Source organism: Elgaria multicarinata, chromosome 5 (genome assembly GCF_023053635.1).
Source record: "Elgaria multicarinata webbii isolate HBS135686 ecotype San Diego chromosome 5, rElgMul1.1.pri, whole genome shotgun sequence".
NCBI classification, from domain to species: Eukaryota; Metazoa; Chordata; class Lepidosauria; order Squamata; family Anguidae; genus Elgaria; species Elgaria multicarinata.
The window spans coordinates 70,580,604-70,607,830 of NC_086175.1; the positions used below are offsets into that span (position 1 = coordinate 70,580,604).

General features: G+C 41.6%; 1 protein-coding gene across 2 annotated transcripts; it reads right to left on the minus strand.

Annotated features, from left to right (window-relative positions):
* Window positions 1-7: 7 nt before the first annotated feature.
* Window positions 8-27,227, minus strand: LOC134398938 (interferon-induced GTP-binding protein Mx1-like). Of its 2 annotated transcripts, XM_063126602.1 has the most exons (16): window positions 26,895-27,227; window positions 26,624-26,792; window positions 19,332-19,655; window positions 18,187-18,379; window positions 17,344-17,481; window positions 14,480-14,634; window positions 12,964-13,102; window positions 11,745-11,943; window positions 9,900-9,978; window positions 9,639-9,761; window positions 8,133-8,274; window positions 7,339-7,455; window positions 6,302-6,460; window positions 5,996-6,072; window positions 3,748-4,014; window positions 8-1,762 (listed from the first exon to the last, which is right to left on the minus strand). In XM_063126602.1, the coding sequence occupies exons 3-16, from the start codon at window positions 19,623-19,625 to the stop codon at window positions 1,532-1,534; spliced, it is 2,313 nt and encodes a 770-aa protein (XP_062982672.1). In that variant the 5' UTR covers window positions 19,626-19,655; window positions 26,624-26,792; window positions 26,895-27,227; the 3' UTR covers window positions 8-1,531. The 2 variants fall into 2 exon arrangements, with proteins under 2 accessions (XP_062982672.1, XP_062982673.1); XM_063126603.1 differs by lacking the exon at window positions 7,339-7,455 and having other exon boundaries at window positions 26,895-27,224.

Genomic DNA, 27,227 nt, shown 5'->3' on the forward strand with positions numbered 1-27,227 from the left:
TCTGTAGTAAAGCGCCATTCACATTATTATTTATTTTAATACAGACATACTGATAAGAAAAATGAATTTAAATCATGCAGAATTGTTAACTATTTGTGTCACTACAATTTTAGGCAGGAAGTGTTTTGTTAGCTTCAGAAACACAATGTGTATCTTGTATACAAGTGACAAGGAATAAACTTTTTGCAATCTTTCCCTGCCTACAGCGAATAATTTTGTGCTTCCTTGAAAAGCACTCATGTTTTTTCCTGAAGTCTACTCAGGACTCAAATCTTATAAGAAGGGAGATAAAATTCTGTTTCTGTATACAATGCAGACTTTCTCAGAACAAGAGCAAAACATGAACAAAATGCTTTTCTTTATACAATCACTTTGTGTATTACTGAGAACATTTGATCTATTCATTTGGAATTTCTTTTAGAGACTTCTTGACTTCTTATGATCTAGCACTGCACCCTTTACATGGTTCAGGCTACGGTGAGGCAATGGTAGAATGTTTCCTGAAACTTGGATGTGATATTGACCCTGTTCAGACAACACATTAAGCCACAGTGGTTAAGCATGTCATGTGAATCATTCCTAACCATGGTGGCTACATAACCACGGTTTAAACATGTTCACTAACCAGTTACTGCAAAAGGGTTAGCAGCCTAACCATGAACAGACCCATTGGCTGCAGTCCTGTACACCAGGGTTGAAGCCAGTAGTGGGCTGGGCCAGAGCCTATAGTAAGAATGCTGGCAGCTGTAGTCCAAAATATCTGGAGGACACCAGGTTGGGAAAGGCTATGTAAGGTTTTAAAGGTAACCACTATTCCCCCTGCCTCCCACTGCCCTATATGTATCAAGTCAATCAGGTTGTTACAGTGTTAAAACCAGGCTGAAATGGATCAAGATAATTATGCCAACAATGACTGGAGGTGGGCAGCCACTACACATTTCAACATCTTGCCACCAAAAGGATATTTGCAACTTGTCATAACAATTCCAGAAGTCCAGGGGGTTTCATCAGGAGTATTCTCGTGCCTGCCTCTTTCAAAGCAACCAGGACAGCCTCTTCCCAAGGAGACATTCAGAGCCAGCTGGTCAAACCCTTCCTGCTAGGTATTATAAGGGCTGAGCAAACAGGAGGGTCAGCTGTATCTCACCAAGCCCGTCTTCCATATTTTCAGACCACCACAACATAAAATCACGCAATGAAACTGGACCAGACTACTTCCTGGACATAACCATAGAAGCGTTGCTCCATTAGTTTTAACAGTCCAAACTAGTGATATTTAAATCAAGATGAATGTGAGCAGGTTTTTCCTTGAGGTGCTTAGCAAATAAGGCACAGCGGGCCACTAAGGGCCCTTTTGAATAATTTTGTATGCCAAGCTGGGGAAGGCTGTGAAACACTCAGAAAAGCTCAGCATACAAAATAATTACAAGTAAAAAAATACAGCTTATTTTTAAACAGCTGAATGCGATCTGCAGCGATAACTGTCTAGCCAACTAGCTTTTCAGAAATGGTGCTTAGCCATACATCCTTTTTAATCAGAAAATGTTGCTAAGTGGTTCCGAGCTTCAGACAGACGATGAATGCGGTCGCTTAGCAACTGCCTCTGTTCAGCAGCATCTCTGCGCTCCTGGAGTAAAACTTCCAGCTTCTCTTTGTCTTGCAATAGGTGCAGCATTTCTTTCTGCAGCTCATCTCCATATTCCTTGAGGACGTTGTACTGGATTATCAGAGGAATTTGACATGAGAGACGGCCACCTGCACTCTGAAATGAAAAAGGTCACAAAATGGAATCAGTAACATTCATGTCAGTGTTTGAGGCTGAAGGGCCACTAGTGGCACTGTGCCGCTCTCACTCTATATGTTTTTTTTTTCTTACAGTAGCTGCTCGCTCTCTAATTTGACATCTTGTTTGCTTTGGTGCTGGGCTAGCTGCTATGATCTGGGCTACCAGAGGTGGCTACAGGTGTGGAGGAGTCAGGAGTTTTGTTGCTTGCCAATTACCAAGGCAGGTGGAGGAGCAATCAGCCAACTAGCTGCAAACAGGAAGGAGCCCAAGACCCATAGAGCAACGTGATTGGCTAGCTGCAGTGGGCACTGGAGGTGGAAGGGAAATTGAATGCATGCAAGAGAGGAAGAGCAATGTGGACCTGTGTTTGGAGATTTTCCAGTATTGAGTAGAACACAGTATCTGACAAGAAAAAGATCTATCCCAATCCAAGGACCAAGTTATCTTATCAGAATTGGCCTGCTTGGTGCCTGACTGATGAGACCTTGCATGTACGGTATATAATGTGTCCTGTACAATTCAAACAATAGTATGTTAAGATAATGCAGATGGCTTCACAGAAAAAAAGCTAACTCCCCACCCACTAGTTCTCTGTGTGTCTCATTCACTCTTTCCCAACCTGGTGCCGAGATGGGTCAGATCTGGAGGCTCGACTAGACCACCTGACCTGAGGGGGAATTCCTTTCTGCTTCCAAGAATAAGCATAGATTATTCCATTCAGGAAAGAACATCCTTAACTCTCTTTGTACAAATCTTCCAATATCTTATAGGAACCCTATAGAGAGTCTGTGTGCTTCCATGCTTGGACCCCCTTATAAGTCATTAGTAAGTAGGATTAGAATGGAGGTTAGTTTCTTGAACCTTAATGCTAAAACACTAAACCACACCATAAAACGTGGGCAAATGATACATATGTATTTACTTGTAGATCTCTGTGATTCACAGTAGATCAGCAAGGATTTCTAACTTCCAATGGTTTAGCAATAGCAGCAACAACCAAGCTCTAGGTAGTGGTTTTAATAATTAAAAAACAAGGTAAATCCTGCAAGCCTAAAGTCTGCTCACCCCTGCTGTAGATTGGTAACTGCTGCTGCCACTTAGGTTTCCTGCCTCAGTGATTCCTATGACCTGCCAGGCTGAAGCCAGCAGGGTGGGAAGAGCAGCAGAGGCGATCTTTGCCTCTCCGTTTTCCCACGGGTCAGGATTTTCAGCCTACTTAGTGAGGGTATTACGGAAGAGGAGGGTGGAGGAGGCACAACATAAATTGTATCCTGGTTTCTGGTCTCCATCACTCCTGCCCACAGGAATTTCCCTCCTCCCCCATTTCCCTCTCCAAGGTCATTTTTCCAACCTGGGAGAGCGACCATATTGGTTCTTTCTGTCCTGGCTGCAAGGGAGTGGTGTTGGATCTCAAACTTCCCCTTCCAAGTTGGACCACTATCTCTGATCTCATTGGGGGAATCTAAACCATCCTATGGTCCTTGGAAGACTCACCCAGGAACAATAGGCTTGCTCTTTTATTGTATCACAGAGCAGTAGGATTTAGAGATGTACTGAAGTGTCATAATTTTCCACTTCTGAATTTATTTATTTTACATATTTGCTATTGCAGATAAATGTGCCAAACAAATAGGTTGCAATTCTATGAATGCTTAGACAGAAAATAGACCTACTACACCCAGCATTCCCCAGTGAGTGATCAAGGCTAAAAGACTGTTCTAGGATGAATATTTTAACTGCCTTCCATTCTGTATTTAGGAATTTGTATTAACTATTAGCAAACTGTGACTAACAACAGGTTACCAGTCAAAAGACACACAGTAAAATTAGGTATTATGGCACACGTATTCTTAAACTATGCCAGTGGATATGGCAGAACATTCATCTAGGGATGTAAAAGATCATATTTTCAGGGGACTCAGTCTATCACCTTTGAAAGATAACAGAGATTACTAACTCACATTGTAGTATGTCTTCAAATGATGAGCTATTTCTGTGATTGAAGTGTCTTCAGCAAGAGTGGATCCAAGAGGAATTTGTAGTTTCAAGGGGGCAGGGACTATGGAGTCTGGATGACTTTTTGCTTTTTCATCTTTTTCCTTTTCATCACTTAAGTGTATCCTGTAGACATTGTCCTGGCAGAATAAGATCTGTTCCATTGCAAACTGGATTCTGATGATATCTTCCGCTTTATTTACACACTGCTCCTTAATACTTTCAATTCTATTCTGTGACAGGCAAAAACAGAATTTCCAAAATGTAGCAGGTCAGGATCACACCTGAGAGTACATACAGAAATATTGATACAAAAACCTTGTGTGTATTCTCTGCAAGTGGAAACGTGTGCACTTATTTATGGCTTTAAAATTATATATAGTCTTGTCTATAGCTTTGCATGTTCCAGCAGTCAAAGAACAAAGTTTACTAGGAAACATACAAAGTAACTGACAAGATAGGACTGCATCTAGGCTAGTTTGACAGCTGTTGACAGGTTGGGGAAAAGGGACCAGATCATGAGTTTTGAAGTGTAGAACTGAGCGTTGCTCCCCACCAGTTGCATTGCACATCTCTGTTTATCCAGCAAGTGGTTTTAAGGGTGATCTATGGTCCACCCAATTTTCGCAGCTCCCTTGTTACTGTGATTGGGAGTTGGAAAAACCCAACTTTGCAACAAAAGAAGCCAACTTCTTTGAACTGAATTCCTTTGTACATGATGGAAGGGCTGTGAGATGAGAGGATTGTTGCAGAAAGGAACACTATTACTAGCTGAGCCTTGAGTGTGTTTCTCTGCCTCACCTTCCACACAGATATTTGAGTTTGTATTGCTGGAGCCTTGAGTGAGAAGCACCTAAACAGAGGCTGCTACCATATTGGTTCATACTAAGCTACCTTTGTATTTAACAACTCACCTGATAGCCATAGGTTATTAGGCATTTCATGTAGGCAACTAAATACGCTGGTAAAAGGGGGTAAATCTCTCTGGCCCTCCTTTGCCAGTGCTAGCAGAGGAGAAAGAAAAGCCGCAGGGAAAGCCAATCAGGCTGCCCCAACCTTCCTCCCCTAGTCCACTTGATATGAGGCATTTTTTGTTGTTGCCTACTAAAAGGCTAGTAGCCTGCATTTCCATGTTGGCTTTGGAGGGGGCTTCCCTTCCTCTGCAACCAGGATGGGAATGAGGTGACCAGCCTCTTAGCAGGCAAGTAAATGGCTTGACAGGCTAGAAACTTTGGTGGACTTCTGTACGAGACTGTACTAAGCAATTCTGCTCTTTTTTTCTTTTTTTTTTGCATGACTCTGCATTGTACAGACTTTATTTTTTTGCTTTTGCTAGCTGCAAGGCACCGAAGCTCTACCCCCAAGAAGACTTTCTCCAGCCCCTCCTCTGATTTGTGATATTTTATCAGACACCTGACCATCCATTTCCAAAAAAATGCTAGAGTGAAAAGAAAGTAGAGATTTCTCAGATGCTGCATACAGCAATTGCAGACATGTGGGATATACACCACTCTGACTCCAGAGACTTCCTTCTTTTCCTCCTCTTAAGAGATTCTGAAAAATAACTGGAAGTGGCTTGGCAGGAGATAAAACAATCCTACTTAGATGAGATTTTGACAAAAAAAAAACCCTCTCTTCTATCTCCATCATGAAATTAAAAAGAAAAGCAACTTGGGCCAGTTTGGCATGTGTTACTGGAAGGTTACAATCCTAAGTATACTTACTTGAGAGTGAAAACTAAGGCCTGAAGAAAAAAACACAAAGTAACATGCCTTATATGAGCTGCCCCTCTCAGATTTGCTTGTGAAACTAGCCATTGTCTAATAATTCAACAAAAAGAAATGGTTGTGCATGACCAAAGCAGTCTCTGTCCCATAACCAGGCCTGAAGCCAGACTGCAATGGATCTAGATAATCAGCCTTATCTTTCTTGAGCTGAGAAGCCACTATGGGCTCCAGCACCTTGCCCAAGAATGGAATATTGGAGACTAGCTGGAAAGTATCCCATATAGTGGGGTTCAGAGAAATGGGGGGGCAGTTTGTCAACAATGGTCTTATGACCATCGCCTTTAGGCAAGATGGAATCGCACCTTGCCATAAACAGGTGTTCACCAGTACCCTTACCCACTCAGCCAGTCCCTGCTCCTGTTCCCCCCTCGAAGGGCAAGTGTCCAGCACACAAGTGGTTTCTTTGCATCATATAATGTGTCCTTACCTTAGCTTGTATATGAAGATGGGGGAAACCTTCAAAATTCTCTTTAGCAACCTCCATAAAAGCTTGACGAACTATTTCTGAGAGGATAACATAAAATGATCAGGATTAGTGAGATAAAATAAGCCCTTGTCTTTCCAGTACACCTATTGTCAGACTACCCCAAACCATCAGCAATTCCATTCATTTCCCCATAGTCCCTGATTTTTAAGATCTCATTGCCAAAGCATGAAACATAAATGCTGAACATCAGGACCTAAATACAACATTTCTTCCATTAGCAAGAAACCTGTTAATAAATAGACTTGCCTGTCACTTTATTCAGCATTTCAATAGAGGGCATTTCAAGTACCACAATATGCTTCCTCATAATACCCTCAAATGTTTTGTAATTGATGAACCCAGGAAGCTCTCGGCCACGATACTGATGTTCAAATTTCCACTCCTCAGGTTTTAGAGATTTTTGAACTGCAGAATGTAAAACAAACCAACCCACTGTCACATGGAATTATGGCAAACACAATAACATTGCAACCTTAGGTACGTCTACTCAGAAGTCACACTGAGTTCAATGGGGCTTGATCAGCCTAAATTCAGCTTTGGGAACTATTGAAGGGTGGTAAATACATAAAATAAAGTTCAGGGTAGCATCATTAGCATTCTTACTAGGTGACATGAATTACTAGCTCCTTTTAGTGGTATTTCACATACTGTGATAATTTCTTGCACGGAGGGAGATCTTTTCCCCTGCACCATTTACACAATAACCCTTCTCCAAAAGCGCCTGTCCTGGTAGCAACAAAAAAAATATTTATTTATTTATTTATTTATTTATTACATTTTTATACCGCCCAATAGCCGAAGCTCTCTGGGCGGTTCACAAAAATTAAATGGGAGGGGGGGAAAGGGTACACTATAGTGTAACCCTCAGGGAAACCCAAATGAATAATATGCAGACTCTCTGAAGCAGGCTAGGACTTTTAAAAAATAAACTGGATAAAAATACTGATCCAGCATACAAAAAACAGTGTCAATGATACCTTTGATTAGAAGCAATGGGGGTTCAAAATACAACATGAGAGCTTTCTTCCTGTTCTATGAGTCCCAAAGGATTTGTGAATTTAAATCAGGGGCAGGCAACTTGTATGGCCCCAAGGCCCACATGAGGTATTGGGTGGGCGACCAGGGGCTACACAACCCACATTCCTCGGTGGAAGGGGGCAAGGAGAAATACCCGCACACAAACATAGGCTTCCCCTCACCTAGTCCCTCTCCCCCATACAGGCACACACTCTCTCCTCATGGACACCTGGACTTCCCCATTCACAAACAGATGACCCACCTACCTCTCCTCGGAATCATAAACCTCCCAGCTCCAGGCAGGGAACACTTTCCTCTCCTTGCTAGTAGAAGAGTGGTGGCTGCTCCAGCCCACCAAACTCTGGTTTCTCTCTGAAGAACATCTGAGAGACAAACCAGAGAGTTCCACAGAATAGAGTCACCACCTTTCTGCTCCTTGAGAGAAATCATGGAGTATAGCAAGTTAGAGTGGTCTAGCTCCCCATACTATTGTGGTTTCCCCTTCAATAATGTTATTCTTCAGAGATAAACCATAGAGTTCAGTAGGCTGGAGCAGCAGAATGTCTATTTTAGACTCCCAAAGAAAAAAAAGGGTGCAGTAAGAGAGGGACTCTGTGTGTGTGTGTGTGGGGGGGGGGGGGTGTTAATAGCTATGGCACCCATGGGCCACAGGGTATAGTTTGTGGTTGCACAGACCCTGGGCTGCCCACCCTGGTTTCCACAGACAGGAATGAACAAGCCTTGCAGCTGATTTTTGTAGTATTATTTTATCTCAGGAGGATTTTGTGTAATTAACTGAAATCTTAGGACATCTTTAACCTAACCATGGTCTGCATTTTCCTTCACCTCTTTCATTTAAAGTCTGGTTAGATTTCCAGGCAAAAATAAACTGAACAGTTCTTTGTTCAATATTTAATGTTTTCCATACATCTATTGCAACTACCTTTTTTAAAAGTTTTTAATCCTGAAGTCTGTCAATACAGAATGGCCATGTAACGTTATCAAAATAGAAATTAATATATTGTGGAGCTATTCTGAACATGAACTACTTTGTACTTACTCTTCTTGCCATACTCAGCAATTATTAGGCCCCATTTATGAAATTCTTTACGAATTTTTGTGCACAGCCTGGTATCGTTTTCAGACAATTTTTCTTCTCCTTGTACTACACGTGTGATATCCTCATTAAACATTTTGATTTTCTGCAAAGATAATTTTTTTAAAAAAGATACAAAAGGGCAGTTTGATTATAAAGACAAAGTGATATGTGTGTTTAAATTGTGAACAAGATCATTGTTTTAGTCATGTTCATGAGCTGTTTTGTTGCAGTGCTAACAATTTTAAGTACGCCACAATACACCCACCCACATTTCTGATCTCAAACAGAACTAGACCATAGCATCAGAAAGGATGAGCATTTCTTTTCTATTGAGTATTTTCTATTGAGCTTTTATTGTGTATTTCTTACAAAACTGTGGGGCTGAGCACACAAGTCCCACTCCCAGTGTCTCCATCCCAAATAAAGAACTTTGGGGGGAGGTGCTTAGAACCTCACTTCAGATGTTACACACTCCGCATGAATAGGACTGAAGTAAGCAATGAGAAAAGCAATTAATTTCAGAATGGAATGGCTCACATTAAAAACAACTGCATATATCTAAGATTAATTGAGTATATACAGTTTAAGTCATTGTTGATCTCATAAAATAGATAAGAGACTATGGGCAGTATCCAATATGCTGCTGTGCCTCTGTTCACTCTGTTAAACCAGCAGGTCCCATGCTAGTGCAGCAGGAAGGTAGCAGCATCTCGTGCTGCTGCAGGGGCAGCATTGGATACTGTCCTGATAGTGCAATCTTATACCAGTTTCCTGCCCCCCTCTTTGTTTTCCTCCAGATGTTTCAATCCACTTTTGGTGTGGGGTTGATTTAACTACTGTTCTTGTTTTATAGTATTTCTGTTTTGCTTTGTTTTAATATTGGAAATTTATGATATCCGCGCAACTCCATTTTTTTTAGTAGGCCTCCATTTTCTGACAACTCTTCTTGGTGCTAATTAGAATTATGAGAGGCCCCAGAGTGAGGAGCAGGCACGTAGGCCTTTCACCCCACCTGAAGGGTGTACAGGACTGGCTTTTTAGTTCTGAAAATTGACATTAAAATCTCACAAATAAATAAATAAAATTAGTAGTTCCATTGAGTACAATGGGGCTTACTCCAAACTGTGAGTGGCTATAGAAATGCTGCCAAACTTTTATCAAGTGAATTCCTGTTGGCATACAGAGTCTTCTCATACTGAAAGTTCTTATTATACAGAGCTTTCCAGTAGGCAGAATAGAGAAGTAGCTAAATCAGGCGTAATGCTATACATCAGAAATGTTGTGAAATATCTTTGACTTGTAACAAAACATGTTTGTGACATACATTTTGTGTTTATTAAAAATGTTGCATGCCTCCAAATTTCACAAACTCTTATGTTAACAGGTATTGACCATATAAAAGATGTGATTTATCAATACTAGAAAGATTTAGCACATGCATGCATGCACACACATTAAGCTACTTACATCAGTTAAAAAATACAGCCTTTCACCAGTCGTTTTTGGCATGCCTTTGCCGAATCTCCGCATCTCATCATTTGCTTTTTGAAGCTGAAAGCTTATTTGCTCATCTAATGAAGGTAAAGATTTCTAGAAGAAGAAAAGATTTATTTAAATTGTAAACAAAAATACAGTCCTGAGAAAGCATAAACTTGAGGGTCGATATTTCGTGTGTTGCATTTTTTGAGGTGTCAGTCACTGATGATACAAAGGTATTTGCTAACTTACATAGATGTGTCTCACAAGTTCAGTTGTAAGTTTCTCAGCCAGTAAGGAAATTGTGGCTTTTTTCTCCAGTAGAAGCGTACTATAAGGGAAAAAGTAAAACGTTCACTAGAAAGTATGAAGGTAACATTTGAAGTAAAGATGATGGTGTTTATTTTGTCTATAGAAGGACTGTCTGATGCAGGTCAATGAAAACAGATTTGTGTACACATTCCCTTGCGCTCAAAGAACTGCCTCCTCTGAAATAAATGAGGCAACTCATGAGCATGTGCTCCGTAAGTGTGCTAGTAGTTAAGAGTACACAGGACTCTGGGTTAGAAAGTAGCAAATCTTCTTGTAGTGGTACAGTGAATCTGAAAATGAATACTTTTGATTTATAAGACCCTGTCCAAAAAGTGAAAAGTTGAGACTTAAGCTAGTTGAAACTTGTCATGAAATTCGCAAAAGGAAAAATTCTCAGAAACCCATATAAAATCAGGGTGTTTCATATTTTTTCCAGAAAAAAAGGCCTCATTTATTGAAATATGAGCCATTAAGAATTCATGTGCATTAAGTATGATCCTTCCTGAGCAGACATGGTGGGATACCATGGGCCAGGGTTGCTGAACTTCAGCCCCCTGAGGTCACAATCGGGCCCTCTGGGGGTCCTCAGAAGGCAATGCCTTGTGTGAAAGGCGGGTGAGCATCCAAGATGTGCACAACAGGGGAGAAAAGTCTCAGGATGCTATAGAAAGGTTTATTGTACAAAAGCCCAACGTGTTTCGGCATCTTGTTTTCTAGGCCTTCTTCATGGGGTTGTTCTAGTTGCCATCACCGGACAATTTGTTGTTAATAATTTCTGTAGACGTTATAACAACCCCCTGAAGAAGGTCTAAAAAACCAAGAGGCTGAAATGCACCAGGCTTTTGTGTAATAAACCTTTCTTAAGCATCTTGAGACTTCTGTCCCCTTTTGTGCCCCTTCTCCTTGGCCCTATCCCTTCCCCCAGCCAATGATCTTTGGGTGATTTCCCAACTTTTGTGCAGTTTTCCCCATTCTAGAAGGTTGAAACCTCTATCCTAAGGCTTAGGTACTGGCAGTAAAAGGTTTACACAAAAATATGCTGGTATTATTATTTTTTACATGTAGAGCCTGCTTCTTTGCCTTTGGCCATGGCCTCCACCGGAATTCTCCAAAACGGAATTTGGCCCTTGGGCTGAAAGAGCTTTTGCATCCATGTCACAGGGAACAATGTTTCCTGCTTCCTTCCCCCGTCCGCCACAAAGTTCAAGTGTATATGCAGGCGTTGCACTTGAATAGTCTATGACAACCTTCCCCAACTTGGTGCCTCCTGATGTTTTGAACTACAACTCCTATCAGCCTTGATCATTGGCCATGCCGGTGGGGACTGATGGGAATTGGAATCCAAACCATCTGGGGGACACAAAGTTGAAAGCGGGTCTGTGAAATGGGATGCCTCTTACATCTCCACCCCTCCACTTTCTCAAGGAACACAAGATTGGACTTTGTGTCCCTTGCCTGAGCAGAATGTGGAAGGCTAGATATGGGAGGACTCAGCATGGCATGCTGTCTGTGCATTACCCTAAGAAGGAGAGAGAAAAACGGGGCCCCATAGGATCTCTCCTCACGTGAGCACTTTTCTTGAGAGCAAAAGCAGGATGTTCACTGTTTGCAACTTTAGGAATTTAATAATAGTAAAATCAAGCACATACTGAAATATATCATGATTTAGTACTAATGGGTACTATCACAGAATATGCTCAATCATAATGAGAAAGAAAAAATTAAAAACTGGAAACCACTGCCATACAATAAACTGATAGATAGCATTCTTTATCCCATGAGTACCTAAAATATTTATGATTCTCAAAAAATGCTTTCTCCTTCTGGATTGCAGAGGCAAGGCTCGTGTTGGACTGGATGTCTTGCTGCCCACGGCATTTCACAATCATATATCCCTTTTTCAGAGGGATGACTAAGTTCCTCACTATGTTCAGAACACTCCCCTCAGTTCCTTTGTCTATCAGGTCAGGCTTTGTCAGGATCCCTGTCATGAAATATGAGAAGGTTAGACAAGATAAGAAAAGTACAGAATAAAAAAAGCAGAAAGATGAAGGTACCCAACCTAAGAAATGAGATTGTATTCATAAAAATCAGCAGGCTGAATTTGCAAAATCCAGGGTTGGGAACGGTTCTATGGATTGATAATGATCTTCCTCCCTATAACAGAACTAGACAAACTCTTATGCCTTTAACCCAAGGAGGTGCCGGTAGCAGCTCCTAATTGCCCTGGCATCCTAAGCAGCACACAGGGCCTATCAGTGTATGAAGGTTGACTTTCGAGATGACAAGGCAGCTAAGAGGCCTGCTTTGTCATTGCCAATTTCTCAAATAAGAGTCCTTTTAATAATTAGATTTCAAAATAAATGCAGGCTTCTTTTTGTCTTTTCCTGGCCTGACTTTGACTCCTAAAGGCCTAGATAATATCTGTCTCCTCTTTCCTAACAAGGCCTCCTAAAACAGCAGTCCTATTTACTATATGGTAAATATAGTAAAGTTAGACAGTTAAATAGATAGTAGGATATTTTTAAAGGCAAGCTAACCAAAAAAAGGAAACAGATAGTAAGACGTATTTTTAAGGCAAGCTAACCACAAATAGGAAACAGATGGAGATGTATTTCCTGTAACTATTGCAATACCCATTATAGTATTCTAGTCAGAGAAGTACTTGAACTCTGTATATGCCTAAATGCTTTGCTTCTCATTGGTTATTGTATTGCAGAGATGTATTATGATTGGTGGGAAGGTTCTGCCATTGTATCTGAGGGGACCTGACCCTATAAATATGTTAACCTTTCCTGAAATTGTTGGACAGTTCCTCAGACTGTCACCCTGCAGTGCTGCTTGTAATAAATCTTCTAAGGAGAGAGAAATTGTGTCTTGAGAGTCTGTGACCACCACTCAGCGAACCATGGGGACCTGCTCTTTCGGGTTCCACCACAAAATCCATGTGCACATTTAACAATGCAAGAGCATCAACGCCAAAGCAGCTTCCTTGCCTCCTTACCAAGTGTTCTGTCTCCATCTGGATCCACCTCCTGAGCCATCTTCAATGCTTCTGTTGTGGCAATATCCACAGTACTTGGAACCACCACTAAATTGATTGTCTCTTCTTTATCAATGAATTTTTTAATCATCTTTTTGATCTGCAATAAGACAAAGCAAGACAAAACTGCTGGTAGGGTCATTGTGAATTTTACAGTTTGACAATAAGCACTCATTATTAGCGGTATAGTTGAACCATTGGGGCTTTTAGATTCAATTAAAATTCCTGGCCAAATAACAATGTCTTGACCTGGCACTGAACAGCTGTAATGTTGATGGCACTCAAACTACCTTAAGGAGGGTATTCCAAAGTCAGGGCACCATCACAGAAGAAGTTCTCTCTTTTATATCCACGTAATATACTTCCACTGATAATACTGTGAGAGCCTCATCTGACAAGTATGAGGGGTGGTGTTTCCTTTAGGTAATTGAGTCCCAAACTGTTTAAGGCTTTAAGTGCCAGAATCTTGAATTGAGCCCAGAAACAAATAGGCAGCCAATATAATACTTCCAGAATTATTGTAATATGGCTCCAGTCGGAATTCTAGCTGCTGAATTCTCCACTAATTGAAGCTTCTGAATCACCTTCAAGGGCAAACCCTGTATAACATTACAGTAATCCAACCAGAAGGTTACCAGAACATGGATCAGCATAGACGAGGACGTGTTGGAAGATTCAATCTGAATGGGTGGCAGCCCTATTATAATTATTTTGATGGGGGGGACCCTTATGCAGAAAGCTGGTGCACCAGTAGGGAAAGACCCTTTCTCAGATCCACCACAGAGAGCTTCTCTACATGAGCAATTTATTGCATGCTCATGATTGGCTGCTTATGGAAATTTGCAGGATGTTGTCAGCCTCCAAGATGTCTCTCATGCTTTCCTCTGTAATCTCACTTTTATAAAAATCAGAGATAATGCAGTAATTAAAATGACTGTGGGATATCCACAGTGTGTAAAGCCAGCATTGTACTATAATACAGTCACTAGATGGTGCTGTTTGACTAGAGCATTGCTATGAGGGGAAATTTTCAATTTCAAATCACGTGGTTCCCATCTAAAGGAACCCACTGTAAACCTGGAAAGATTCTGGAAGAAGAAGGCCTGGTAAGAGTGCAGGATTTTTCTTTAATGTAGAGACACCCAAATACTCTACAAGCAAACTGCTGAAAACTTCCCAGCAGCTTCTTTCTGCTTCCCTTCACAAAATATGTTTGGCAGCTGAACCAGTGAATGCAGGGCAGAGGTGCAATGGGTTGAAGTTAAGTAAATCATGAAACAGGTTGCCTTCTAAGATGGCAAAGTAGCTGGAGAACTTCATGCCAGAACACAACATATCATTGTTCAACTTTCCAGCATGCAAGAAGAGCCCACATCTTGCCAGAAAACTATAAATTAACATATCTTGCTCATAAGATCAGCACTGCTTAATCTTATGGATTTCCCAGCCAGACCCCAAACATGATCAACCCCGTTACCTGATCTCCGATATCTTGTGGCTGGTTACCCATAGCCACTCTTGCAATCCCTGGTAGATCGATTAGTGTCAAGTCTGGAACCTCCGGAGAGTTAATTTCTAGGCTAATTAATTCATAGCTAATGCCCACACCTTCACCAGCCATTAGGTTTTGAGCTAGAAAGAAGAACACCAGAAAAAATTGCAAAAGCAACATTTAGACATTTAACACCAACAGTTTGTATACAAATGTAATAGTACCAGTAAGCAGCTTTTGCAAATCTTTGCTTTATTATCATGGATGTCAAATGTAGGGTGAACAACTTTTTGGAAAATCAATACCTTCTTATAACAAATGGTATGTTAAGAACTGACAGCTTAATATGGATATATTCAATAAACAAAACACCTACGGTTTACAAAACAACGTTAAAGGCTCTACAGTTTTCAACCAAACTCCAAAAAGCAGGGAAATTGGAAGTTAAGGCTCACAAGCCTTTAACGCCACATCCTCCCTAAGGAAGCAGAAAGTGCCAGTGAAATTCTCATTCTCCCAAAGCAGATATAAACCATGAGGACAGGATGGAGAATAGGATATGCAGAGGTGACTGTGGGGTGTGGAAAACTGATGACGAACGACTTAGTGCCACCTACTCTTTTTTTGTTTAGAGCAGCCCTTCCCCAACCTGGTGCCCTCCAAAGGTGTTGGACTAAAACTCCCATCATTACAAGTCAGTATGTCCCATGGTCAGGAAAGCTGGGACAGCAGGATAGGGAACGCTGTTCTATATCCTTACCAAATACAGGGGATGCACAATATTTTTTTCTCACACACATCTCGCATAGAGCAGCACGATTTATAACAGAAGGGGCACTATTTGAAGGAGATGTAGAACTAGAGCAAGGGCTGGCACTTTCAGCTTTTGGTAAATACCCTGCCCTTCAAAGAACCAATGTTTTTTCTTAAAATGTGTTCATACAAAATATACTGTTCACTCCTCACAATCCCTCCACAATACATCATCTCATCAGAGTGACAGAGGAATAGAAAAGGATTAGTCTGGGTGTCTTGAACTCCTTTCAGATGAGATTAGTTTGCAATCCTATACCACTTGGGGGGAAGCCCTAGTAAATTCAGTGGCACTAGCTTCTGAGAAGACATGTATAGGATCCAAGTATAAACCATCCTTCTCCAGCCTGGTGCTCTCCAGATGTGCTGCACTGCAACTCCCATGTTATGGTGAGGACAAAAATCATTTTCATCAATAGTTTTGAAAATAATCCTTCCTTACACATGAATCTATTAGGTGGTAGCTCTGCCTTTGATCTCACAGTGCTGAACACGTAAGAAAAATTCTCTGCGGTCACAGCATTCTTGATCACTGTCCATGCTGACAGAGACTTTTATGAGTTGAATGCCAAAACATCTAGAGATCTACATTTTGCCTACCCTTGCTCTAGAACAGCATTCCCCAATCAGTTTTCCAGAACCTCACAGTCACCTCTGCATATGATAGCCTGCTGCCCTCCACATGTTTGAGAGTACAAGTCGCAGTATTGAGAGTACAAGTCGCAGTTTGAGAGTACAAGTCGCATCATTGCAAGTCAGTATTGGACATACTGACTTGCAATGATGGGAGTTGTAGTCCAACACTTTTGAAGGGCACCAGGTTCAGGAAGGGCTTCCTTTCTCTGTGTACCTGCTTCTTATAAGCTAAATCTGCTGCTTTATGTTTGTATGTAAGGAAAACATTTTCTAAAATGTACATCCATGAATCTTATACCCAAAACATTACTTCACACCAGAGAAATGGTTAAGGGACCTAGTTTTTGAATCATACAATTCAAGAGTTCTTCAATGAGTATTATTATTATTATTATTATTTATTTATTTATTTATATAGCACCATCAATGTACATGGTGCTGTACAGAGTAAAACAATAAATAGCAAGACCCTGCCGCATAGGCTTACAACCATCCCTGAGAAACATGTGGCAGTCATTACCAATCTTTTCCTGAAAGAAATGGACATGGAAGTGAGTTGGATAAGTTCTAGGATGCACTCTCAGTTCATAAAGAAAGACTTTATGAAAGGCGAAAAGGCCTGGTCAACACTCCCAGAATCCTTTGCTACATGAATTGATTCCATGACAGATCTGCAAGGATTCCTCAGTGAACTGATCAATGTGGAAAGGGTTCCCAGGAGTTTGAACAGTAGTGTGCTGGAGGATCTGTGTGCTCCCTTGGTGATTTTTTAGACTATAACTCCCAAGATTCCTGACCAATAGCCATGCTGGTTGGAGCTGATGGGAGTTGAAGTCCAAAACATCTGGAGGGTACCAGATTGGGAAAGGCTGGGAAAATTGTAAACCTGGACTCCACATTTCCAATCCATAACTTAAAGCTATTCTTGATGTACTTCCCTGTGGGTACATGGACATACACAAGGTGCTTCTGAATGAAAGATCTTCCTAATTCTCTTGGACAGAAGGAGTAGCTCTGTTCCCTGATGTCGACCAGCACATTCGACTAAGTGAATGGGGAACTCCAATTATGCATTGAAGTCCCTGTAATGGCAAGAATTGCTGAAAGGAGGCAATTGGGTGCTTTCATTTTATTATCTGTTAATCATTGCTGCTCAATGGACCACTCTGGTTGAGAAAGATTTACTATGGGGATAAGAGAGCACAACTCCAATTAAGTCAAGTCAGAACTGTCAGTTCATGACTTTGTCCTCCCTCCCCACAACTTTAACCATACTTTGTTGTTCTGGGACTATAAATATCATTTGGTTGAAGAAGTGTTATAGTTTATAACAGTTGAAAATTAAAAATTTAAAGGGAAAAATCAGTTGGATTGATTACAATGGGACCAAAACCACTCACCTTTTCTTATTTCTTTTTCCACCTCTGAAGGATTTGAGAGTTCCATATTTTTATTCAGATAACTAATTTTCCCTTTCCATTTATGACCAGAAGGAAGTTTCTTCAGCTTGAGTGCTAAGGGGCATCTCGTGACAATACCTATTCAGAAAGAGACTCAACTGTAATAAAACCAGATATTAGACGTAGAATGACCAAACCCTCCCAAAGATGATGGAAAACTGGTACTATCCAAAGTTGAAATCAGTCCCTAAGACTGTCCTTCTGAATTCTCCAAGCAATATTGCAAATGTGAGGAGCTCTCATTGAAGGTAATGTCAAGATATCTATAGATATAGATATAGATATTCTAAAAATGCCTTGGTGCTTAATCTTATGGACAAACAGTACCATTTTTCTGATAACAATACAGCAAGTTGGATCTCATTTTTTGTTTTTGTTTTTAAAATCCATTTAGTGTCTCACGAATTGCCAATATTTTATCTAATTGGTAACATTGCTTCCTTTGAAGTATATCCACAAATTCTTTGAGGTGACAAAATAATGCAGGCAGCATTAGAAAATAAAAACACCTACAGGCTCTCTCTTATAATGAGAAGCACTTGTCAGGAATCAGGAAATCATTGGCCTCCAAACATTGCTGGACTCCAATTCCCATCACCTCTCATTATTGGCAATGCTGGCTGAGGCTAATGTGAGTTAGAGTGCAACATCATCCGGAGGATCAGAGGTTCCCCATCCCTGACTCCAGTACAAATCTTTGGATTTGCAGGATTCCATCATATCACTGGAGTCCAATGAAATCTCATAGATTTCAAAGAGGAAAAGCTGAGAGGATCTTCTTACCACTGCCCCTAGGAAGAGCGACTCCAGATAGTGCTTCTAGAACAGAGCTTTTCCCAGAGCTCTGGTCTCCAATCACAGCAATTGCCGGCAACGCCAAGTCCTTTTCCACTCCAAGGGCCCTCAGAGAATCAATGAGGTCAATACAAGGGCGGATCTTCTCTTCATATTGATTGTATAAAGTGTTTTCTGGTTTCTACAAGAACAAAAGTTGCATTCAGTTTTAGCCCGTGCCACGTTGCAGGTAATTAGGCAAACGTAGGGCGCAAGGGAAGAAGTCACAGTGGCTTCTTTCCCCCTGCTGACCATGTGAAACGGGTCACTGAGAAAGAGAAGCTGGGGGGTGGGAGAGATAGCGAGAAGGGGAAAGTAAAAAGAAGATCAAGACACAACAAGAGAGAGAGAAGCGTACCATGTCTGAATGCCTTACATGTACAAATGCCCTTTTTTGACTAGCAGCCTTCTTGGTAAAGGAGACAATACACCAAGCAGGCTGTTGCTCATGAGAAAGGCTCCCTCTGGCTTAAGAGAACTGCTTGCTGGGGAGAGAAGACAGTTATTTACTTTGTGGAACTTGTGCCATTATCTGGCTTCTATACTCCCACACCAGCTCTTCTGGCTATGAACCTATGCTTAATAGCGGGTGGGCAATTCCTGTAAAATCCTCCAAAGCCACAGAGGGCAAGAATAAGATTTCCATGGGTTACAGGCCTGAGTAAACTGTCCTGCATAACTTCTCGCTGTGCCTGAAGACTAACAGACACAGAATAAATTGTGCAAAATGGCAGAATTTGCATATTTCATACAAGTCACCAAATACACATTTTTTGGCACAGAACTTGGATTGCCTGAGCACAGAATTCTAATTTTCTTTACTATTGAGTATACACAAAAATGACTGAACCATTGGCTTGAAATGCAGGATTTTAGTGGTCACAAGGGCCTAATCTACACCAAGCAGGATATTGCACTATGAAAGTGGCACATAAAAGGCAGGATCCACACTACTACTTCATAGTGGTATCCTGCTTGGTGTGGCTCCTGCCTTTTATATGCCGCTTTCATAGTGGAATTTCCTGCTTGGTATAGATAAGGCCCAAGATACATCACAGTTTTTCTCAGGATAAGCAACAAGGGATTTTCTTTACCTTGCCTTGTTGCTTTTGTTCTCCCAGATCATTCACATCTTCCCTTTGTATAGTTGATGGGTGGAAATTGAAGCCTTCATTTTTCTTTGGAAGATATACATTGGGTATGGCAAAAGACGGTGTAGGTTTAGTTTCTTCCCAAACTTTTGGTACAGGAAAGTTCCAAACCCCTCTTTGCTGCTCAGATTTCAATGGAAAATCCATCTCCTCCTCTGAAGAGAGACCGCTTGTTCTCTCAAGCTTCCGACTGCGTCTTTCAGATGGAGTCTCACGCCAGGCACGGGATTTGGACATTTAGGAATGTGTAACTTTTCTTTATTGATCCTGAAAAAAAGCAGAAGTTTTAATACTGCTAAATCTGCAATGGTATTAGTAAGATATTAAGGGCACAATCCTATGCATGGTTTAGGCAGGAAAAATGTCCTATAGTTACCAGCATTCCCCATGCATAGGATGACACCCTAAGATAACTCAAAGCAGTGCTGGGGAAGGAAGTGTTGCAGTGGAATTGAGGATGTAGCTGGGTGAATCCATTGGGCAGAGATGGGTAAGCCGCTGGCTGCATATGGCCATTTCCCCCTCTTGCTGCATAAAATAGCTCTGCATTTTAATTTTTAAAAATTGCAGCTTGTCATTGAAAAATTCCCTTTTTGCAGCTACCATGGATTTCAGTGGCAAACCACAACATTTTCCTTGAAAACAGGAGGTTAATCTGAAGTGACCGCTGGGGGGGGGGGGGCAGGGATGCTGGAGAAATTCGAGACAGACAGAATTTCGAGTTTGGATTTCTAAGAAACAGACTTGCTGAACCCGCTGTGGACTGGCCTCCCCAGGCTGCACAGAATCCACAGACGGATGCATTTGTTTTGTTTTTTTACTTTCCTGAAATTTACACAAATTCATTCTCCAGAAAATACACACATTTCTGCTGAGACATATTAGGGTGAGCATATGAAAAGGAGGACAGGGCTCCTGTATCTAACAGTTGTATAGAAAAGGGAATTTCAGCAGGTGTCATTTGTATATATGGAGAACCCGGTGAAATTCCCTCTTCATCACAACAGTTGTGATGGCCTTTCTCTTCTCCCAGGCATTTAACAGCATTTAACAACATATGCTAAGTTTGTTTGTTTTTTAATGGACCCCAGAACTGTTGTTGTTTAAATGGATACTGTTGTTTTATACTGTTGTTTTTATATTTTTGATTGTTTTAACTTTTGTATACTTTTAAATGTTCACTGTTTTAAACTTTTGTAAACCGCCCAGAGAGTTTCGGCTACGGGGCGGTATATAAATTTAAGAAATAAATAAACAGTTAAAGCTGCAGGAGCTATACTAGAGTGACCAGATTTAAAAGAGGGTAGGGCTCCTGCAGCTTTAACTGGTGTGATGAAGAGGAAATTTCACCAGGTTCCCCATATATAAAAATGACACCTGCTGAAATTTCCTTTTCAATACAACTGTTAAAGATACAGGAGCCTTGTCCTCCTTTTCATATGGTCACCCTAAGACATATGCCATGCTGGAAAACATGCCATGAGGGGCGGTGGGAGGTGAATGGAATGGGGGACAACGCACTAAATGTTATGTACTAACATAACTTATGTAAATTGTTGCGAACTTTCTTACAGAATTATTTGCAGATTTTTCTGCATAACAGAAAAGTCATTCAAATCTGTCTGTGAACAGACAACACTGCACAATTCATGAAACACAGATGGAACAGATTTTACACAATCTGCATGTCTGTAGACAGGGGTACAGCCTGCAGTAGGGTTGGGATGGGTGGGGCAATGTGGTCTTCCGTCCCCTGCTGTTGGGTATAAGTTAGTTTGGGATGGTACTAAGATTGGGAGAACCAGAGGCACTTTGGAAGCAGGAGAGACCCAAGGAAAACTTTCCCCACTCTTGTTACAAGTTAACGATTTAGATACAAGTTATCTAAATAAACACAGGGAAAGTATAACATCTGCATGGTGCTTTAAATTCCATCTGCATGCAAGAGAGATGGGTACTTGCACTAGATTCTCACCCCACAGTATTTAATATTTAAATATACATGTAATGCAATCATATTACTTGGAAGCAAGTCCCAGTGTATTCAATGGGGAAGTCTTACTTCCCAGAAAGTGGCCTTAGTGTAATCCTATGAATGTTTAGACAGAAAAAAGTCCTACAACTCCCAGCATTCCCAGCCAGGCTGATTAGGGAATGCTGGGAGTTGTAGGACTTTTTCTGTCTGAACATGCATACGATTGCACCCTTAATTAGATGAAGGCACTGTGATCTCCCAGGAACAAACGGAGAGAGCTTTGACTTTGCAGGATACCCTTCATAAATCAGAATAAATAAAATGCATAGCATCTATTTCCACACATACACACATCATGTGCTGCTTGCTGTTGTGTACTTATTTATTTAACCAGTCCCATCAATGTGCATAGTGCTTGACAGAGAGGCAAAAGAGACAAGTTTTTGCTCCAAGGAACTTTCCATGGGGACAGTGGGGTAGAAAGAGGGCAGGGAAGGAAAGGGTAATGGAGCAGAATATGCACAAAATAGGGGCTAAGCCAAAGGCGGCGGCGGCGGCTGCTGCTGCTGCTGGTGGTAGTGATTATGGCAAGTACTATAAGCCTTATAGGAAGCAGTCCTGTGTTTGTCTAGACAAAAACAAAAAGATCTACAACTCCCAGGAGGATTCCCCAGTCAGCATTGTACGCCACCATTTTGTCTAACCATAGATAGGTTTACCTCCTAGGCCGTAAAGAATTACTCATTTCCTCTGGCCTTCCCCTGATCATGTTTTGATCCCCTGATCATGTGGACTGTTCTAGGTTGCAGCTTCAGATGTAGTGCCAGCTCTAGGCCAGATGTTTTATCCTGGCATTTGCTGTTTTTATGAAGCTTGGCTGCTTTATTACTGTATTAGTAATACTGTAGTCTTTTATTTTAATCAATTTTATGGATGTAAGCTGCCTTGGGAGGTTTCCTGCCCTGAAAGCTGGCCAAGAGATATTTTAAATAATAAAAGAGAATAAAATAAAATAAATTTCAAATCCTAATCTCACAGAGATTGTCATGTTAAACCGTTGCAGCAAAACCAGCAAATAGTCTTGTGACTCTTCAATGTGGACTCTAGCCTACAAAAGCTTTCGCTTTAATCTTTAAGGGGCCACCAGACTCTTGTTTATTCCCATATTACAGATATGCTGCTGAAGCTGAGAGAGTGGTCAGAATTCTGGGAGTCGCAGACAGTCCAACACATCTGGAGAGCCCCAGGTTGGGGAAGGCTGAGCTACAGCTGTTGAACAATCACCATGCTCCTATACTACTCAGAAGGAATGAGTTTAATAAGGCTTATCCCCAGGTAAGTGGGATTATAGCATTACTATATCTTCTGAGGCCTATTTATCTGATTTCCTAGACCACACTTATCACTTTCAAGACCACAAACTATGTAAAAACAACATAAAGTTTAGGTCCTGCAGATAAAGCAGAAAACATATCCGTTGCAGATAGTCCAATCTTCAGAGTCCTCTCCTGTTTAAAGGCAATGTTAATAATTCAATCTTTGCCCATTAGGTGGCAGGCTTTTATTTTCTCTTGTAGTCTCTCAATATCTCTTCTCCTTTAGAAGTTGCTAGAATGAACTCAGGGCCTGACTAGACACAACAGAGGAGTTCTGTGACCAGGCTATCCTACACGTCTATTTTTTTTTTAAAAAAAAAATAACAATAAAAATATATAAATACATTATGATGTGCCATAACATATATACATATAAATCAAAATCTTTGCAATGAGGAGAAAAAAACATATATGGCCAGTAATTATAATATAATTTGTTGTTCCAGGACAATTCAAATAAAGTTTATTTTTCTACATATTAATCTGTCTGATGTTAACTATCCTTCAGTAGTTAAGTCTGTTTCAATAACATGGCAATTTTATAAATTTTGTTGTACCATGCAAAACCTGAGGGAGTTCTCTCACATAAATAATCAGCTAAATATAGTGAATCCAATCAGGACTATGATGCTGAGAAAGGGGCAGTTAACCGAATTAAAATGGCCACCCCTCAAAAGTGTCTGTTTGCCTATATAGCAGCTTTGAGGGCAGGGGAAAATTTCAACTGGGAAAACTGCGAAGGTGGTCAAAAGACCCCCACCAAAAGACCCCCTTTCTGGGGGAAAAGTGTACACCAAGCACTCAGGGCTCTGCCACCAGACCCCTCCCTTTCCCCTTTCATTAATAAAGAGTCATCAGAATGCAGTTGGCCAGTTGCTCAAGGCTGCTCTGCACTTTCTAACCCTGCAGGGAATGCCCCTAATCTGCCTGGTCAAATGTAGAAGTTTCCAAAAACACAACTGCTAAGGCTTGGATCCTGGATCCAAGTTGCCATTATCCCAGACACTTCGGCGCACCACTCCTTGTTATCACCCCCCCCCCCCAATGGGCAGAAAAGTCAGCTTCGCCTGCCCTTGCATGGGGGGCTTATCTGGTACAGTAAGTTACATAAACAGGGAATAGTTGTCACAATATTATGTGTTGTTAGTTGTTAGAAATAGTTTCATGTATGGAAAATGTATAACTCTGCATTCAATAAGGGATGGGAGGAGGGAGAAGCCATGAGCTCATCAGGAGGGGCATGGGATGTTATAAAAGATGTTGGTTGTGGAGATGGGTAGAGAAGCTCGTCTTCAATCCATCGAGGGTGAGTTTCCTCCTACACGTGCAGTTCAATAAAGAATGGTCACTGAATCTGGACTTGATTGGTTTTCCTGTTCCCTCCCTTCTGGTTGGTTTTTTTTACCCTAACAGGCAGTTCTGACATAGCCCTCCTTCCCACTCTATTGCTATTAAATTTGAAGAGAAACAGAGAAGATCTTAATTATGATTCTCCTATGTTACTGCTATTTGTGTCCTATGCACAATGGATGGAAAAGCTAGTCCAGACACTGACTGGCCGTGGCTCTCCAGGATTTCAGGCAGGATTGTTTTCCTGACCCTACCAGGAAAAGCCAGGGATTGAACCTGGGACCTTTTGCATGTTACTGAGCTGTGGCTCCTTCCCATGGCCCTTTCTCTTAAAAGAAAAGGAAAAGAAATCTTTGAAGGAGTGGGAATTACAATACAGACAGATAAGTGAGATTTGGAAATGGACTAAACAGGCACGCATCAGCTTAATAAACCAAAAAAATATATTAAAGCAGGCTTGGGCAACTTGTGGCCATTTCTGGCATTTCTTATCTCAGAAAATGCCTGTGCTGTTGGTCTTTGAATATTAAAGTCTAACTAGATGTGAGGGCAGCACAACCACTGATTATGGTAAACATGTATTAAGTCAGAAGCGGCAGGGTGAGGAACCTCCCAAGAGCTCTACTCATAAGTAAGTGCCTCACAGTGCAGACCTATGAATGTCTCCTTGGAATTAAGTGTGTATAGAATTGCAGTCTCAGTCTCTTCTCTCGATCTACAAAGTTGAATTGTACTTCCCTGCAGGGTGCGGATGAGGAAAATAGCAGGGAAGCAAGTGTCCCAGGGATGCTTCCAGGCAGCTCCTAATGCTACTGATCAACATATGTGGAGCTATTCTTATAATATGGAAGGAGCAGTGGAAAAACATGGCAGTTGCAAATGGAAGACAACATCTGTAGGAGCACCCACAGTCTAGCAAATTCTCCCTCGTGCAGTCCAGGAGGCAGAAAATGTAACATCCTTTAAATGCCTCCTGAAAACACATCTTTTCACACAGGCTTTCCCTGGGCTGTTATTTCTGCTGGGTTTATTTTGGTTTCACGTGGTGTTTTTAAAGCTTTATATTATGTTTTGATCTCTTGTATTTTATCATTTTATTTTATGGTATGTGAACTGCCCAGAGAGCCTCGGCTACTGAGTAGTATAAAAATGAATTTTATTTTTTTAATTTATTACATTTATATCAAATCTTTTTTTTTTTCCTTTTTAAGGAACTCAAGGCAACATATACATCCTCACAACAACCACCCTGTGAGGTGGCTGGGCTGAGAGTCTGTGACTGGCTCAAAGTCACTTGGTAAACTTCTATGGCCTGGTGGGAACTAGGATCTCCCGACTCCCAGCCTAACCACTACATCACATCTCCCGACTCCCAGCCTAACCACCACACTGGTTCCATCGTTTGGACTTCCTGTAAAATTCTGAGGAGGAGGGCCAAAAAAGATGTTACTTTAAGTCTATGCCTCCCATTTTTACCCTAGAGTAAATCTGGATCAGGCCCCAAACATGGGGGGAGGGAGAGAGAAGCTTTTAAGATCTGTATTGGGCCTCCCTTAATCTACTCTAGGGTAAAATGAAAAGGAGGGAGGCGTAGCTGCTTGTTACAGATTTAAAGTTATGTCTGTTTTGGCCCCAAGGCAGGGCAATTCAATTGCATGATCAAAGCCTCATCTGCAGTCACCTGCTGGGAAAACAGCGGCTGCGCACTTACCAAACCCCGGTCACGTGTGAAATGCAAACCACTTTAATAAAGGCATGCTGCCATTAGGCATTGTTTACTTCGGCTTCCGTTTTCCACACCCTCCACGATCAATGGGCATTCAATTGGAAAGAGAGCAAAGACCCAGCAGACTGGAACCGCCCACCCCCACCTCGGCTAACATCATCTTCCTGTTAAATCTTCTTGCGGAATTTCAACTTGTTCTCTTAAAGCGTGAGGCAATGTTTATTTTGATTCTCTCATAAGAAAAGTAAACTCGGGGTGTAGAAAGATCGTTTGCCCTCCCATTGCTTTTCTTGTTTTTATAATCCCCTTGAGAACGTGTCTGGAAAATTTCCCACGTTCTAGGGCAGGGACGGGCGATGGTAGATCCCGATCTCTGTGTGACTGATTTGTTGTAGATCGGCAAGGATTTCTGATAGTGAAGGCTGGTGGCTCCAATTTCGGTGGGGCTCTGAATCCATTCTGCGCCAATCGACACCAAGCAGGATATAACACTTTAAAAACAGTACATGCAATGTGTCCTGGGCCTGAACAGTTGTCATAACCCTTATAAACTGTTATAAGCAGTAGTGTAGATCCTGCTCAGAACTCTAAAGGGCCTAAGCCAAGGTTCTGAACCCGCCCACCCCCAAAATGGGTTCAGAACCTTCGATAGCTCCTTCAGAGTTCTGGCTAATTCTGACTGAAACCCAGAATGAATTTCTAGCCCTACCCAAATCGGAGCCACCAGCCTCCTCTGATTTTTGACCCCCCCCCCCCCGATGGTTTAACAGGAGAAGCAAGAAAATGCCCCCCTCCTCCCACGCCCTACCTTATCCTGCTGAAATGAAGAGAGCTCGGGGGAACCACCAGGCGCAGATTTTTGTGCGGCAGGGCTTCGAGCTCAGTTCAGTGCTGGGACTCAAATCCTGGGGCTCCGAATCCTGTTCTTCGGAGTGTTTGTCTTCTGTACTAGGCTCCAGTTGGTGGATCTTCGGGATCTAGTAAAAAACAAAGTCAATCTCCCAAACCTGACGTCTGCCCAACCCTATCCTTAGAGTGACCTTCCAAAAGCATCGAAAGGAAAGGGGAGAGAGTTTTACCTCGCTGGAGTCCGGAGTGAGCAACAGGCGGTCTTCCTGCCGTACCCGGGTGTTGTTACCAGTTCCCCCTTACCCCATCCCTCCTCCCGCCGCCAAAATCCGAGAAAACGAAACCGAAGAAGCCAGGGGTGGGATTGTCTCGCAACATCACTCCGGCTGCTGCTCTGCGGTTTCATCACTAGGATCCGCTTCCTCACCAAACGAAACGTCGGGGAAAAGAAACTCAAGAAACACTCAGCCCGTTAATCGGTCTGGAGAAATGAAACAACGTGGTGTCTTTGAAATCGTACCCATTTCCTGTTACTTTCTGACCCAAACTTACTCCGGCCTTCC